Source organism: Phocoena sinus, chromosome 8 (assembly GCF_008692025.1).
Source record: "Phocoena sinus isolate mPhoSin1 chromosome 8, mPhoSin1.pri, whole genome shotgun sequence".
NCBI classification, from domain to species: Eukaryota; Metazoa; Chordata; class Mammalia; order Artiodactyla; family Phocoenidae; genus Phocoena; species Phocoena sinus.
In genome coordinates this window covers 80,266,230-80,284,032 of record NC_045770.1, presented here as the reverse complement: position 1 = coordinate 80,284,032, position 17,803 = coordinate 80,266,230, and the positions used below count along the sequence as shown (strand labels likewise).

Here is a 17,803-nt window from a genome sequence, read left to right as displayed (position 1 = left end):
TGAAACTTTGCATTATTTCATTCAGTTATTCAACAAGTATGTAATAAATCCTAAATATTTGACAAACCCTCTTCTAGGTTCTGGAGTGCAGATGAAGTCCATACTCATAGTGCTTACATTTTAGAAGGTAAATAAGCAATAACTATGTAACCAAATAATATATATTTTCCAAGTAGTCTAGATGCTAGGAAGAAAAATAAAGCAGGCAAGGGCATGGTGATACAGTTTTGTATGGAATCTATTGGGAAAGCCTCTGTGAAGTGACATGAACAGAGACCTGAATGATGAGCTGAGATATTAAGATTTGCAAATATCTGAAGGCAGAGCTTTCCAGGCAAAGAGAAGAGAAGGTGCAGAGGCCATGAGGCCAGAACAAGACTGAGGTGTTGAAGGAACACTAAGGACAGTGTAACTGAAACAATAATTGAGAGGTGGGATAACATTTGGAGACAGGAATGGAGAGGTAGAACCCACAGAACCCACAGATGTAGAACCCACAGAACATGGTAAGGAGTTTCCATTTTATTCTTATGCTGGGAAATCATTGGAGCAGGAGAACAAGATGAGGTCCATAACATGATCTGATTGCTTTTGAAGAAGGTATCAGTACATACAATCAATGGATTAAGTAAAATTTATTATACTTTCATATAATCTTTGACTTAATTGGCTTAAACTTTATCTAGGGAGAACAGTACCTAGATATAAGATAAGGACTTGCCTGTTCCACTTGGTTCATATTCACTTGCAACTATTGAAGAGAATTAGTTTTAACACCTCTTCATTAAACATAACAGAAGAATGAGCTTTTCTATGTGAGTCAATCTCCCAGAAAATTGAATGTTACCCTTGATAAGTGATAGTGTTTTAACCATCTTCAATGATTAACATAAAACATGATCTCGCTTTCCTAATTTTGTAAAGAAATTGGGCACATTATTTAACTATTTTTGATGCCTCGGGGTCCTCATTGGGATTTCTTGTTATTGCCAACCATTGTACTCTACTGTGATAATGTTGGTTCTCTTAGAGAAGTATACATGTTTACCTCTACTCTGAATGGATATATTGCTTTCTTGAATTCCATGTCTACTTTTTAATAACTTATTAATTTATTCATTAATCAAATGTTTGAGAACTTACTATATACCAGGTAAGCTACAAGAGATAAGGAGGGGTATAAAGGTAGAAGCATACAGTCCTATTAGCTGTTATGTTTTGTCACTTTCTAGTATACTTTTCTAATCGTATGCAATAATCATAAAATTTAGAGCTAGAAAAGGACTTTAGATGTCATATAGTCTAACCCTGTCATTTTATAGATTACCACTAAAGCCCTTCATTACTCTCTTTCATACTGTACTCTCTCTAGACTAGACAAATACCTTTCTGTTATAATGAAAATGGCATTAGAAGTGTTTATCCTTAATGTTTTAGTCCCATCAGTGAAATCCTACCAGCTTGCTTTTTTGATTTTATCAACAAATACCACTCAAGAGTAGATATGACAAAATTGATCATAGTCTGTGATACTGTCTTCTGAATGGTCATCTGAAAAGAATTTTGAATCAACACAGTATTGCACAGGTAACAATATTTAGGCTTTTCTTTTTCCACTTCTTAGTAAAAATGGTTAAGGATATCCTTTCTGTGTGCCTTATTCAGAATCAACTGGATGTCCATCTCTTTTACCTGGCCATGTTAGAAAAGAAAGCAGTCATCATGTTTTAATGTAGGAACAACCTTGTTAATCCCTGAAGACATCAGTATATTTGAAGATAATTGAGCAAATTTTTACATTCAGTAATTCCCACTTAACTTAAAATCAAATCTGAGCTCTATAATCTGACATTCAAATCTTCTAGATCCGGCCCCACCTTTATCCAGTTTAATCTTTTTAATACAGCCCTCTCCTTTCCCTTTTCTCTCCAGCTGCAGTCAGGACTGAACAAAGCTAAACTGAGCATCTCTTTAGATGCTCTAGATAGAATTACAATCATCTAAAACTAAACTGTTAAACAAAATGAGATTTAAGCAAATTCACCATGCAGCCAGTTATGTCCTCTACACAAGCTGTTTCCTACCACAGGCTTTTGGACTTGCTGCCTGCAATACTCTTACCCCAGAGAGCCTCTTACTTGCTCAGTCCCTCACTTCAGTCTCTGTAAAAAGTTACCCCACTAGACAAGCTTTTCACAACTACCCCATCTAAAATACAAGCCCACACATACACTTCTGACCCTATCTATCCCAAGACCCAGAAAAATGCCTAGCACATAGAAGGCACTCAATAATATTTATTGAATGCATAACTAGTTTTCTTTCCTGAAACTTTTTTTAACCTGGTTAATAGCTATCCATCCTTCAGCTCTCAGTTCCAGTCATTCCTCTAGGAAGCTTTCTAAGAATATCAATCTCCTATTATAGTCTTAGGTAGCAAAGTTAACCTTTACCTGATAGCACTTGTCACCGTTACACTTTGCATATTTGTGTCATTTTATCAATGTTTCCTCACTAAGCTGTATGTAATAATAACAATAATAGCAGTAATAGCAAACACTTGTAATGCATACTCTGTGCCAGGCATTGTTCTAAGTGCTAATCCTCACAAGAACTCCATGAGGTAGGGATTATTACTAATCCCACTTTACAGATGAGGAAACTAAACCACAAGGGGGTTAAGTAACTTGCCCACTGTCACAGCCAGTAAAGTAGTAGAACTGGGATTTTAACAGTTAGCTTTATGAATTAATGATTAATTAATTAACGAGATACCTTCCAAGCTAAGATCTGTTTTGTGTTTGTTTGTTTTGTTTTTTGTTATTTATTATTTATTTGGCTGAGTCGGGTGTTAGTTGCGGCACAAGGGACCTTCATTGTGGTGCACAGGCTCTTTGTTGCAGCACGTGGACTTCTCTCTAGTTGTGGCACATGGTCTCCAGAGTGAGTCGCCTCTGTAGTTGCGGCACGCAGGCCCTCCAGTTGTGGTGCACGGGCTCAGTAGTTGTGGCGCACAGGCTTAGTTGCCCCATGACATGTGGGATCTTAGTTCCCCGGCCAGGGATCAAACCTGCATCGGGAGGAGGATTCTACCACTGTATCACCAGGGAAGTCCCCTAAGATCTGTTTTGAAATAATCACCTGATGTTTTATATATGTTTTTTTAACCATTTCCTTTGTGTGTATTTTATCTATCATTGAAAAAAAAGTGTATCCGTTAAAATCAAGGTATTTGTTGAACATTTCTAAAAGCTTTTAGAAAAGTGTATAGAGGTTAGTTTTTGGTAATACAAAGAATGTGACACTCTACTAGCCTTTAATAGACAGGGATCAGAAATGCTAAACATCCTCTAATACCTGGGACAGTTCCGAATAAGGACGAATTGTCCTACCCAAAGTGCCAATGATAAGCTCATTGGGAAACACTAAAAAGATGGACCAGTATCTTTGGGAAGAAGAGGCAGGAAGGGGGGCAGATAAGGAAGAGAATTAGCATTTATTGAATGCCTTCATACACTTAATAATGTTATCTCCTTCAGCCTTCACAACAGCTATTAGGTATTATTCCTTTTATACAAATGAGAAACCTGAGACTCAGTGAGGCTAAGTAACTTGTCCAAGGTCACAGAAGTGGGGTATAGGTACTCTGTGCGGGTTGGCTAGACAGAAACTCAAGGGTGAAGAAAGAGCGGAGTAGCAACTCACGTGGGACCTCACCGTTAGAATCCAAATGACCATCCTTTCCTCTTCAGTGTTCCAATCTTGGGGAAGAACAGAGTCCTGAAAAGGGGGTGCTGTGTCCAGTGTCTTTTGCTTTTAGATTGCTTTGGCCTTATTCAAAATCTTTCCAAAAGTATATGATTTTACGACATATTTTAGCTTTATCATTGTTGTTATTTCTTCCACTTTAGGAAACAAACAAAATGTCTTCTTTTAACCGTTTCCCCCTCCACCCACACCATTTCTTTGCTTACTTTTGCAGTAGTACTTCCTATATTTGCTATCTGAGTCTTCTTCTATTCAGGCCTTTGTCCTACCATTCCATTCCCCCCAAATTGCTCTTGTTTGTCTTCATGTTGCCAAATCCCCTGATTACTTCTTAGTAAGTACTTAACCTATTAGCAGTATTTAGCACAATTGATCATCCTCTCCTCATTGATTTAAAAGTTCCCCCTAAAAGTTCCCCCTAATACCACGTTAAGCTTTAAAAACTTTGAAAAGCTTCAAATGGCATTAAGACTCTGAGGACAGCGTTTACTTTTGTAACTTAGCTTTCAGCTGCCTTGACATCTCCACCTGATGTTGATTAAAATTCTCAAATTCGGGCTTCCCTGGTGGTGTAGTGGTTGAGAGTCCGCCTGCCAATGCAGGGGACGTGGGTTCGTGCCCGCAGTCCGGGAGGATCCCACATGCCGCGGAGCGGCTGGGCCCGTGAGCCATGGACGCTGAGCCTGCGCGTCCAGAGCCTGTGCTCCTCAACGGGAGAGGCCACGACAGTGAGAGGCCCGTGTACCAAAAAAAAAAAAAAAATCTCAAATTCAAGATATCCAGAATGAACTCCTGATCTTCCCCCCAAAACCTGCTCTACCCTCAGATATTTCTATCTCAGTTGATGGCTACTCTATTCTTCCAACACTCAGGCCAAGAACTTTGGAGTTATTCTTGAATCATTTCTCTCATTCCCCACATCTATCTATCAGGAAATTCTTTTGTCTTTACCTTTAGCATACATCCAAAATCTGACCACCACCCTGTTCTGAGTTGACAGCATCATCTCCTGTCTACATTACTTCAATGGCCCCACTAGTTTCTATTTCCTAAAGTATGTCAGCAGTGGAAGTAATCAGATTATGTCACAATACAAAAAATTAAATGACACGCACATACAAAAACTTGATAAATCTCTGAAATATTAGTCAGACCCTGGGCTTCCACTTCAACTCAAACTTTGTACCTAAACCATATAAAATCACAGGTATAGGCTCCCCAAAAAGCTAGGTTTGATTTTTCACAAGGACTCTGATACTATTTTAGTTTGGATCACAGGAATGGACAAGAAAGGATCTCTCAGAATCATATTAAGGTAATGAAGGGAGAGCTTTGGCTTATGAGCTATTTTTAATAAAAGTGATCTTGGCGGCAAATCTCTTGGCAGTGGAAATTGACACAACCAGGCTTATCTCTGCCTGTATCTCAGAGACCCATAGGGTTAAAAATAGTTCCAGGGATGTGTCAGTTAGCTAGCCTAGGTATGAAGGTGACAGAGATAGTATATTCCCCCAACTGTGTATTCAGAGATCCTAATCTCTGAATATAGATCCTAGTCTCTGCTCTATAATGATGTAAGTTTAAGGTACATCAGTGACAGCAGGTTCAAAAAGTATGGTCTGACTATATGACTACCTCACATAAAAACAAGAAAAGTAAGGATAAACTAATAAAGATCCAACAATTTAAGAACCTCAACTATCCAGAAAAGAATCTAGGATCAAAAAGTTAAGACCAAGAAAAAAAAAGAAAGCCTTTTAGTATTCACTAGTTTATTTAGTCATCAAGTATTTATAGTATCTACCATGTGCCAGGCACTGTTTTAGGCTTGGAAAGCATTGATAAGCAAAACAGATTAAAAGAAAAATGCCCTTAAACGGCTTATAGTTTAACTAGAAGAGAGAAAGTAGACAACAAACATGCTAAATAAGTAAAATATACCTATTCTGTTAGGAGGTGGTAAGTGCTTTGGAAAAAATAGAACAGTATAAGGGCGATTAGGAATTGGGTTGGCAATATTAATAAGGGTGGGCAGAAGGGGCAACATTTAAGCCAGGACTTGAAAGAAGTGAAGGAGTTAGTCATGTAGTTATTGAGGAAAGCACTTTATGATAGAGAGAATGGCTAGCAGAAAGATCAGGATTGGGGCGCTTGGTGTGTTAGCTGGAATAGAGTGAGCGAAGAAGAAAGCAATAGGACATTAGGTGAAAAATGTAGGCCATTAACAGAACTTCAACTCTGAATAAGATAACCACTGGAGGGTTTTGAACCAAGGATTTCCAGTAACATTTACCAGATGAGTGGAACAAAATTAACACCTTTCTTTATTTAATAAGTACTATATGCTAGTTATTTTGCATACAAGTAGAAATAATATTAATACTTTTTAATTTCAGAGAAATATTCAACCATTCACATAAACAAAGGAATCAAGATAATCAACAATGTCTGTCACTGAGGAAGACCTGTGTCATCACATGAAAGTAGTTGTTCGTGTGCGTCCTGAGAACACAAAAGAAAAGACATCTGGATTCCATAAAGTGGTCCATGTTGTAGATAAGCATATTCTAGTTTTTGATCCCAAGCAAGAAGAAATCAGTTTTTTCCATGGAAAGAAAACTGTAAATCGAGATATTACAAAGAGACAAAATAAGGACCTTAAATTTGTATTTGATGCTGTTTTTGACGAAACTTCAACTCAATTGGAAGTTTTTGAACACACTACTAAGCCAATTCTTCGTAGTTTTTTGAATGGATATAATTGCACAGGTAATTGTTTCAGTTGGGATTTGATGTTTCCATCTGATTTCAGTTTTATATTAAGACATCTACTTGACCCTTTCTTCTAAATATAATCAATTTTTAGGTGCTTGTTTGCTAAAAATTCTTTAGTAGTTCATTGTAAATGTAGATTTTCTTTGAAATTTAGTCATCACATATAACATATATCATTTGCGAAACTTTTCCTGGGTCTTGCTTTGGTTCCTATAGATGGTCATCCTTTCAATTTCTTATGTTTTAAAACCATGTGCTTCTGGTAATTGATGCCAGATTTCTCACAATTTTTATTCATAAATATTCCCAATGTTCACCTGTACAACTGTCTATCCCTGGGGAATAATGGGACATTTCTGAACATTTGGCAGTTTCTTCATAGCACCATTTTTTTCTTTGTAGTACCTTGAAGTAAAAATTTTTAAAGCCCATGTTGAGTATCATGAGTATCATGCTGTTTTAGCATATCTTCAGCCCAAAAAAGCATATTTAGTGCTCTCGATAGACCTATAATAATTTGCCTTTCAGAATGGCTATGTTGATTTCCTAGAAAGAGAGATCTCCAAAATGCCAGTTAATTGAATGCTTACCAGGCAGTACACACCATTATTACTACCTTATTTTTGTAGTTACCATAATTTATGACATTTTCTTTAAGACACCCCAAAACTGTTACATGTTTACTGTCTTTCACTGACTCATTCACTTTTATTACAGAAGACTTACCCTCTAGGTCAGGCAAGAATGGAATGTGGTTTATTGATTAGACCTGCTTTGATTCTCATTTTTAAGCAGATATTCTTTTCCTCATTCATGAAACTTCATATTGTCTCTAGAGATTTAAAAACTTTCTCTTGACTCCAAATGAAAAAATCTCTACCAAAGTAATACTGAATCTTTGGTTTCTTCTTGGTTTTACTTTATATTATCCAGCTATCTTAAGACTTCTTGATGTACTACTAGCTTATATAAAATAGAACAAAATGAAACATGTATCAGTTTAATCCATTCTACTGAAAAGTTTTTTTTTTTACATCTTTATTGGAGTATAATTGCTCCACAATGGTGTGTTAGTTTCTGCTTTATAACAAAGTGAATCAGTTATACATATACATATGTTCCCATATCTCTTCCCTCTTGCGTCTCCCTCCCTCCCACCCTCCCTATCCCACCCCTCTAGGTGGTCACAAACCACCTAGCTGATCTCCCTGTGCTATGTGGCTGCTTCCCACTAGCTATCTATTTTACGTTTGGTAGTGTATATATGTCCATGCCACTCTCACTTTGTCACAGCTTACCCTTCCCCCTCCCCATATCCTCAAGTCCATGCTCTAGTAGGTCTGTGTCTTTATTCCTGTCTTACCCCTAGATTCTTCATGACCTTTTTTTTCCCTTAGATTCTATATATACATGTTAGCATATGGTATTTGTCTTTCTCTTTCTGACTTACTTCACTCTGTATGACAGACTCTAGGTCTATCCACCTCATTACAAATAGCTCAATTTCGTTTCTTTTTATGGCTGAGCAATATTCCATTGTATATAAAAATTTATAAGCAGCTCATGCAGCTCAATAATAAGAAAACAAACAACCCAATCCAAAAATGGGCAGAAGACCTAAATAGACATTTCTCCGAAGAAGATATACAGACTGCCAACAAACAAATGAAAGAATGCTCAACATCATTAATCATTAGAGAAATGAAAAGTATTTTTGTAGTTTGTTAATGAACTTAGCAGAGAGATTTAACCTATAAAAATAATTCTCAAAGACTTATTGCGTTAACTGAATATTATGTTTGGTATTTGCAATATGTAATTCAGAGTAGTTTTTTCCTTTGTTTTTTGCATTTGAAGAAATGCATCACTGTTCTGTTGTACTGGATAGAGTCTTGAAAACAAAGTAATTTGTCTAAAAAATTTTATAAGGAATTTTATAAATGGCTTTTATCTGGAATTCAGCAAACTTGTATTGAATACCTGCTTTGTGCCAAGTCACTTGCTAGGTGGGAAGGATACATAGCCTCCACTTTGGTGGAGCTCACAGTTAGAAATACAGTATGATACATGCTAGAAGTAAAAGGATGTAAGCATACACTGAGGGCTCAAATGAGACAGTAGCCACTTCGGCCTAAGACAGTTAGGGAGGGCACAGGAAAGTGACTTTTGTGCTGAATATTTAGTGCAGGTAGAAGTTTTCCAGCTGGATTAAGTAGAGGCACTCTCCAGGACAAAGGCAGTGGACTCAAAAAGGAGCAGCACATGTGGAGAACTTCAGATAATCTAGTATGCCAAAGCACAGCAAGGAAGAAATAGTCTGGAGAGATATGCAGGGATCTTCCCTTAGAGTCACTAGTAATATTTCTAGGTGAAGAATTTGAACTTTCTCATATGGGACTGTGGAACAATTCAGGAGGTTTAACATATTCATATTTCGTTTTCTTAAAAACAACTGTACAAATTCTAAGGGATTTGTTAAAGAAGATTGAGACTAATAGGTAGGGAGACTGATAATCGATTAAAATTTGTGATTGTTGTCGAAGAAAGGGAGCTTGTGGGGGGCAGTTGGGTGGGGGAAGTTACCATTCATCAATAGAGAATATAGGAGTAAGAGTAGACTTGTGATGAAATTGCCAGGATTTAAAAATAAGACTAAATTGGGCTTCCCTGGTGGCACAGTGGTTGAGAGTCCGCCTGCCGATGCAGGGGACACGGGTTCGTGCCACGGTCCGGGAGGATCCCACATGCCGCGGAGCGGCTGGGCCCGTGAGCCGTGGCTTCTGGGCCTGCGTGTCCGGAGCCTGTGCTCCGCAACGGGAGAGGCCACAACAGTGAGGGGCCCGCGTACCGCAAAAAAAAAAAAAAAAAAAAAAAAAAAAAAAATAAGACTAAATTAATTTGGATCTGTTGGATTTAAAGTTACTGTTCAGGATATCCTGATGGAAGTATTCACTAGACAGTAGATACAGTAATGTTATATGTCATAACAAAGAGCTTTGATCCCTTTTCATAAAAACTCAGTACTTGCATATGGTGCCACTGGAGCTGGGAAGACCCACACAATGCTAGGATCAGCTGCTGAACCTGGAGTGATGTATCAAACAATGTTAGACCTTTACAAATCCATGGATGAGATTAAAGAAGAGAAAGTATGTAGTACCGCAGTTTCTTATCTGGAGGTAAGTTGGCAATATCATTCTTTAGATTAATCAGTAGTATTGAGAAATCTTTTTTTAAGAAGTTCCATGGTCCATTCAAATTATTCTATCATGCAGAAATTTTCTTATGAATATATAAAATCCTAGTCTTAGGTATTTGTTACGGATCTTACTCTTTTTCTGTTAAGCGTTTTATTTTGCCATAACTTCTGACTTATACAGAAGTAGCAAGATTAGTACAAAGAGCTCCAGATACCCTTCATCCAGATTCCCAATATGTTAACATTTTACTACCTTTGCTTTCTCTGTGTGTGTGTGTGTGTGTGTATGCATTTTTTTTAACTGTTTAAGTTACAGACTTGTAAAAACAGGAAATTTCTTAAATAACCACTGAATAGTAATCAATATCAGGAAATTAACAATGATACACCTTTATCTAATCTATAGACCTTAATGAGATTTTGCTAGTTGTTCTAATAATGCCCTTTATTGAAAAGAAAATCTAAGATGGCAGATTGCATTCATTTGCAATTCATCTGTTTAGTCCCCTTAATCTGGATTTTTTTTTTTTCCTCTGTATTTTATGTTGCTGTTGTAAAACTTTTAGTTTGGATTTGTCATGATTACATTCAGGTTATGCCCTGGCAGGAACACCACAGAAGTGATGATGAGTTCTTCTTATATAGCATATCAAGAGGCTTACATAATTAGTTAGTCCCATTACTGGCTATGTTAACTGATCAGTTTCATTATGCTGGTGTCTGCAAAGTTTTTCCACCGTAAAGGTACTACTTTACACTTTATAATTAATAAGTAGCTTGTAGGGAAACAATGTAAATATCCTCTGACCCCTCAAATTTTAATTTGTTCGTTTTAGCATCCACTGATGATTCATGCCTGAATCAATTACTATCATGATGACAGATGATACTGATTTTTAAATTCCATCATTTCTTCTACATTTATTCATTGGCTTTCTACTATAAGGAAGAGCTTTCCCTTTCCTCTACTGTATCAATGTAGACTTATGGATTCTTAACATTATTCAGTAGATTATAATCCCTTTCTCTAAGCATTTTTTGTGTGTTCAAATTGTGCCAGATTTGGCTAGGTGAGGCTCCTTCATGCTGTCTCTTGTGTTTTTTTGACATACCCCATCATTCTTTGAGCCCTCCTAACCTCTTAATAGCTGACATTCAACAGATCATAACTAAGTGACTGGCACTCTAACTTTGTGTTCAGGTAGTGTTTTAGAAACCAGTGCAGAAACAAATCTCTGATTTTACTGCCTATTTATTTGTGATGTCAGAGAGTGAATTTCTAGTTTTTACTGCTCTAGTTGACATGTTATTGTTTGGTTTCTACTGAGAGAGTTTCTTCTTCACATTTCAAAACTTGATCAAGATTATGTTGCTAAAAATTTTCTTGTCAGTCTATAGAACTTGGTGATAAAAGAGAAGTAAAACTCATTTTCTGTAGTTACGTATTGAAAAGAATTGTTCTGAACTTAATCAGGAAGAGAGCATGGCAGGATTCATTACTTCTTCCTTAGATCCTTTTATAACTGGGAGAATTTTGAAGTTTGATTATTTTTATAATGTTTTTAATTGTTTTTCCTTTTTTTTAATCTGCTTTCATTTTATTAATGGTAAGGCAATATCTAATCTAACGGTTTTCCACTCAGGCTGTACTCCAAAATTGGCTATAGGACTTTTTAAAAATAGACATGTTTAGGCCTCACTCCCTGGACATTTTAATTTAATAAGTCTGGATTGTGGCTGAGGCATGTTTTTTTTTTTTTTTTTTTTTTTTTTTTTTTTGGGGTTTGCAGGCCTCTCACTGTTGTGGCCTCTCCCGTTGAGGAACACAGGCTCTGGACACGCAGGCTCAGTGGCCATGGCTCACGGGCCCAGCCGCTCCGCGGCATGTGGGATCCTCCCGGACCGCGGGCACGAACCCGCGTCCCCTGCATCGGCAGGCGGACTCTCAACCACTGCGCCAGCAGGGAAGCCCCCGGCATCTATGTATTTTAAAAGCTCCCGGGTGATTTTGATGCAAAGACCAGCTTGAGAGAAATTGTCTAATTATATATTTTGTATGATTGAAGTGGATAAGGGGAATCATTTAAAAAGTGACTGTTGCTTATCAGAAGAATAAGAACCAAAAAATTATCTCTTCATATTATCATTTTACTACTTCTAAGAATTTATTACATTTAAAAATGGTTATCATTCATTGTAGAAAATTATACCAGCAATGAATTATCACTGTGAGCTATTTATTAGAACAGGATATAACTTACACAAAATAATTCTTAAAGACAATTTTATATGTGTTTTTTAATCTTATCATATATGTGTAATTGTCATTTTGTTGGCACATAGAAAACTTAGTATCTTTAGTAAATTCATAAAATCAAGTCAACTGTATTATTACTATACGTTATTTACAGAAATTACTAAAAAAAACATTGCCAGAGATTTAAAACACAGATGTGTATTCAGTGCCATGCAGTAGAGTAAGGATATCAGGCTCTGATCCCTGCTCTGATATGAATGCTACATCTTCTTGTTCTCATGCTATCCTATTACCTTTGTGACTGTGAACTTGGACAAATCACTTAAACTCTTAGGGCCTCAGTTTCCTCATCATTCAAATTGGGGGGGTCGGGGTCCCATTATGGAATTATCATTATGCATTAAACTTAATGTAATTGAAGGATAAATGAAATAAATATCATTTATCTTTGAGTATGGGTTTTCTTTAACTTTTAAACTCTAAAAAGTTTGGATTACTTGGACATCATGAAACAATAAATATCTTCTCCAGTAAGAACCATGGTACTTCCATATAACTTACATTTCAGATTCACTAGAGTTTCCTAAGACCGTGTGTCCGTATATTTCCAGGAAATAGGAAAAGACAATTCCAGCTATCTGGAACTGTAGTCATCAAATTGGGAATTATGGAAGGAGGGTATAATGACTCCACCTTTAAATTTTAAGTTCAAGTGCTGGTAATCAAACTCTTCCATTTTCTCAGAAAGTAATAGCAATGTGTGATAGAAGGGGTGAGATGAATGGAAATGAGCTGCTGCTTCTCTAATATATCCTTAAATCAGCAATGTGTGCATATTTGTGTGATGCTGTCGCTCTTGTTTCATCATCAATGCTAAAGGAGTTCTTTTTATTTTAAGGTATATAATGAACAGATTCGTGACCTCTTAGTAAATTCAGGGCCACTTGCTGTCCGGGAAGATGCCCAAAAAGGGGTGGTTGTTCAGGGATTAACTTTGCATCAGGTATGTTTATAAACTTCTTTTTGGCTTGTTGAAATAGCAAGTATGGTTATTTAGCCATTTACTTATTTTAAAATAATCAGGGTATATCTGTAGTCTTGTTTTGTTTCCCTTTGAAATAATCAAATGGGTTTTCCTTTTAAAAATCTACTTGAACATTTAATATAGTGTATTATTCTGCTTAATATATTTATATTTTATCTCCTCAGAGAGATTAGATTTTATCTTTTATTTTTCATATGTCACCAAAGTACTAAGCAAATGATACACAGTCAATATTTAATAGGATTTAATTTATGGAAAATATTTTCTTACTTATTTTACCTTTAAAAGCCTTCTTGCTTGTTGATGGTTTATTAAAAATTTTAAAGATGAATGGTTAATTTGTGTATTTTTCTTCTACTTCAACTCCTTTAGCCCAAATCCTCAGAGGAAATTTTACAGTTATTGGATAATGGAAACAAAAACAGGACACAGCATCCCACTGATATGAATGCTACATCTTCTCGTTCTCATGCTGTTTTCCAGGTAACAGGTCACTAGACTACAGCTCTTAATATTGAATTTAAAATAAATGAAGCCAAATTTATGAATGGTAATTTTCACACATACGAAAATATCTCTTCATCTGTGGACTTCTCTACTTCTCAGCACTTCCTTTACTTTGAAGCTTTGAGAAGATTCTATCAAGAATATTTAGAATTGAGATGATGTAAGTTAGACGTAAATTTTTACCTGTGTGAAAATATGATAGTAAAGTGGTAGTATTAGAGGTTTTCTTTCCTTTAATTGGCAAAAATATTTAATTTTTACAAAAGATAGTCTTATATTCAGAGCAGACTTTCTCTTTATAGATCTAGATTTACAGAACCAATAAATTGGGGAGATACTGATTCACTTTTTAGAAGATTTCACCATAGTGACCATGTAAGTAGCTGCATTCCTTAAGGAAGTGTGTGATTCAGTTGATACAGTGCTTTTTAGGAATACCATTCTAGAAAAACCTAAAGCATAGGTTAGTAGTTATTATTTGTAGTTTCTAGTTCTGTCAAAAATCAAATGATTATACGTCTTTATTCTGGATTATGCTTTGTGGAACTCATCCAATAAAAAGAAATTGTTATAGTTGAAAGAATTCAAATCAGGGGAAACCAAGTCATTCGGAAAGTCTCTAGTCCACAAAATTTTATTAATCTTTTCTCTTCTTACCACTGACTCTTCATTTATTAGTAATCTTGAAAGATATCTTTATCGGGGACACTGATATTTCCCCAAAATGTCTTAGACCCTGCTTTTAAGGGTTACCAGAATACAAGTGGCAGTTGTTTTGACCTTCTATCAAGCCAGGAGTTATTTGCCCTCTAGTGCACATATAGGAAGTCTTTCCGTTTTCAAATTTTCTCAACTTTGGTAATTACTTCTGGTACTCTTGGATATCAGCCAGTCAAGTTATACCTTATTCATTATGTCTTTAAAAATAATTGATTTCATGCTCTTTTAAAAATCAAGTGTATTTCTCTTTTAATTTTGTTAAATCTAATCCTCATTTTCCCTATTCTCCTGTGATTTCAAAAAGATTTATTTGAGACAACAAGATAAAACAGCAAGTATCAATCAAAATGTCCGAATTGCCAAGATGTCACTCATTGACCTGGCAGGGTCTGAAAGAGCCAGTTCTACCAGTGCTAAAGGGACCCGGTTTATAGAAGGCACAAATATTAATCGATCACTTTTAGCTCTTGGGAATGTTATCAATGCCTTAGCAGATACAAAGGTAGGTACTATATGTTTATTTAAGTATTTTGAAATACTGAAATACGTATATTTCCCAGAAAGATATTATTTAATATAATTGTCTTAAAGATCTATTATAAATCAAATTTCAAGGATGTAACAATAAGGTTTACATAAAGAACAAAGACCTCAGAGAACCTAGTATATCAAATAAAGCTAAGGAGTTTTTTTGTTTGTTTGTTTTTTATAAATTTATTTTTTATTTATTTTTGGCTGCATTGGGTCTTTGCTGTGCACGGGCTTTCTCTAGTTGCGGCGAGTGGGGGCTACTCTTCGTTGTGGTGCGCAGGCTTCTCACTGCAGTGGCTTCTCTTGTTGCGGAGCACGTGCTCTAGGCGTGTGGGCTTCAGTAGTTGTGGCACACAGGCTCAGTAGTTGTGGCTTGCGGGCTCAGTAGTTGTGGCTCGTGGCCTCTAGAGCTCAGGCTCAGTAGTTGTGGCACACGGGCTTAGTTGCTCTGCAGCATGTGGGCTCTTCCCAGACCAGGGATAGAACCCGTGTCCCCTGCATTGGCAGGCAGATTCTTAACCACTGAGCCACTAGGGAAGTCCCTGTTTGTTTTGTTTTTTAACTTCTAGCTTTATAATCAGAATTTGTTGAATGTAAAGTATTGAATATCAGATTGATAGTTAATATTTTATTATACCTTCTCATCATTTATTTTGAATTTGATTTTTTTTAAATGACCATTTAATGATCACTACACAATAAGCATGATAATTGAATTGGCATGAAAACAAAAAACACATTTGAGAAAAAGTAAACTCTGGTCTGGTTAGTGTTTTATATATATACTATAAAATTGGTTTAAATATTAAAGAGAATTGATTTTTCTTAAAGAGGAAGAGGAGTTAAAATGTAATTAAATTACCTAATAGGATAATGTTTGCTAGATGCTTCTGGGGCATTAAAAAATAGTTTACATCTACTATATGCCAGAAGTGCTTACAGGAACACAGCATATTTGATAGCTTCTGTATTTGTAAAAATGACTTCCTTTTTTCAAAGTTAAAATATGATAATTTAAGTTCAAACCAGGCTCAGAAGCTTTAGGAAAATTACTGTTAAACTGTTCAAAATGTTGCAATTTGATAAAGTATAAAGTACATTAAAATGACTTGGGAAGTCTTTTTTAAAAGGGCAAGTTTCTGAAATCACATGAATATTACAGAAGCAAAATATATGTCGTATTCTAAGTTAAAATCTCAAAACATGTAAGCAGATAGCATGGTATAGAGACTAATTTCCTAAACTTCAGCCATTCATAGTATTTTTTCCATATACTGACTAAATTTTTAGTAATTGACTCCTGTTGAGTCATTTATTAGTCAGTGTTTAATGCATGTCTTGTACATGCAAAATCAATTCAAATAGCACCAGCTGTGCGCATTCCACACTGGGAAAGACTGCTATGGTGGAAAGCATAGTACTACTGGGAGTTGGGAGACTAGGGCCTGTTTCTAACTCTGGATTACCAGCCATGTGACCTGAGGCAAGTCATGTCACTGTTTAGCTTCATTTTTCTCTTCTGTAACATGAAAGATTCACATTGGATAGCATAAGGTTGTTTTTAGCTTAACATTATACTGCTCTGTTTCTATATGGAAGTGGTAGTGTTTGGAAAATTTTTTTACTTTAAAATCAGAACTGTGTCTTTTAAGTAAAAGAAAACCTAGAAAAATTAAGTTCTCTTAGAACTGTGGTTGTGCTTTCAGATAAATATCTGTAAGACTATAATTTATTTTGTATTCATGTTAGATGGTAATTTAAAGAGAGAAGTAGCTCTATGCTATACAGAATTCTTACTATGCCTCTGGTATATTTCTCTAGGGCATATATTACTTTTGTATTTTAATTTCTTTTTAAAAAATGGAGATTTTTTTTAATAAACATTTTGTTTTTTAATAGTTTTAGATACAGGAAAGTTGGTAAGATAATACAGGAAGCTTGTATTAAATATACCCCACACTGTTTCCTCTGTTGTTAACATCTCACATTAATACGGTACACTTATCACAACTTAATGCAACAATACTGACATTTTATGATTAACTAAAGCTCGTATTTAATCAGATAGAGATATAATGTTTTAATGGGAAATTTGTTTTATATATTCACTGAATAGTTCCATAAGATTCATCATCATTTTGGTCACCAATTATATCATAAGTCTGGGCAAAGTTGAGCAGTTCTTAAATTCTTATAGTGAAATGGTAGCAGGTTTACATTTGAATGTGGAAAATGACATAAGAATTCTTTTTTTGTTCTTTCAGAGAAAGAATCAGCATATTCCTTACAGAAATAGTAAGCTCACTCGCTTGTTAAAGGATTCTCTTGGAGGAAACTGTCAAACTATAATGATAGCTGCTGTTAGTCCTTCCTCTGTGTTCTACGATGACACCTATAACACTCTTAAGTATGCTAACCGTGCAAAGGACATTAAATCTTCTGTAAGTGTGTTTACTCTGCCTTTGTTGTAAGAGTACTGGGTGCATTTTTTTCTTTTTTATACTTACAGCAAAAGATGAATTAGAGATGTACTTCTACTAATGAATTAGGAATCAGGGCTAGAAATGTCTTTACTAATCTGGTTAATTGAGCATTCACTGGGACAATTAAACCATTAAGCATCTTGATTACATATATAATAAATACTATTATTTAGTCTTTTGTGGAGCTAGGATGTTTTAGTGACTTTCTTTCTAACCTTTTTCACATCATGGTACGTGATATTTTGACGGCACCCTGGTGTGATTGGTCAAGGCTTTAACACATTTGTTACAGCCAAGGCTGATGCTCTTCTGTAACCCAGCACCAACACTTTCTACCTGAAAACCTTGGACATGTTTGCTAATCTCTCCAAGCCTTAGTTACTTCATCTGTAAAGTAGATATAATATCTGCCTCAGTTTATAAAGTAAATAGCTCTTTTAAAACAATGTATTGTCACATTCATGATATTGATGTAACCAATCTGTGTGGCTAGAGCAATATAATAATGATTGGTTAGG

General features: G+C 35.7%; 1 protein-coding gene across 3 annotated transcripts in view; it reads left to right on the top strand.

The window, feature by feature from the left end:
- KIF18A (kinesin family member 18A) overlaps positions 1-17,803 on the top strand; it is an 81,344-nt gene that overhangs the window by 2,673 nt on the left and 60,868 nt on the right. For 2 of the 3 annotated variants that reach the window (XM_032641999.1, XM_032642001.1), the window contains exons 2-7: positions 6,165-6,537; positions 9,565-9,722; positions 12,898-13,002; positions 13,417-13,527; positions 14,576-14,773; positions 17,067-17,243. In XM_032641999.1, the coding sequence (XP_032497890.1) occupies positions 6,213-6,537; positions 9,565-9,722; positions 12,898-13,002; positions 13,417-13,527; positions 14,576-14,773; positions 17,067-17,243 (1,074 nt within the window). In that variant the 5' untranslated portion in view covers positions 6,165-6,212. Of the gene's footprint in view, positions 1-14; positions 128-6,164; positions 6,538-9,564; positions 9,723-12,897; positions 13,003-13,416; positions 13,528-14,575; positions 14,774-17,066; positions 17,244-17,803 lie in introns of those variants that run through there. The other variant, XM_032642000.1, reaches the window with a different exon arrangement.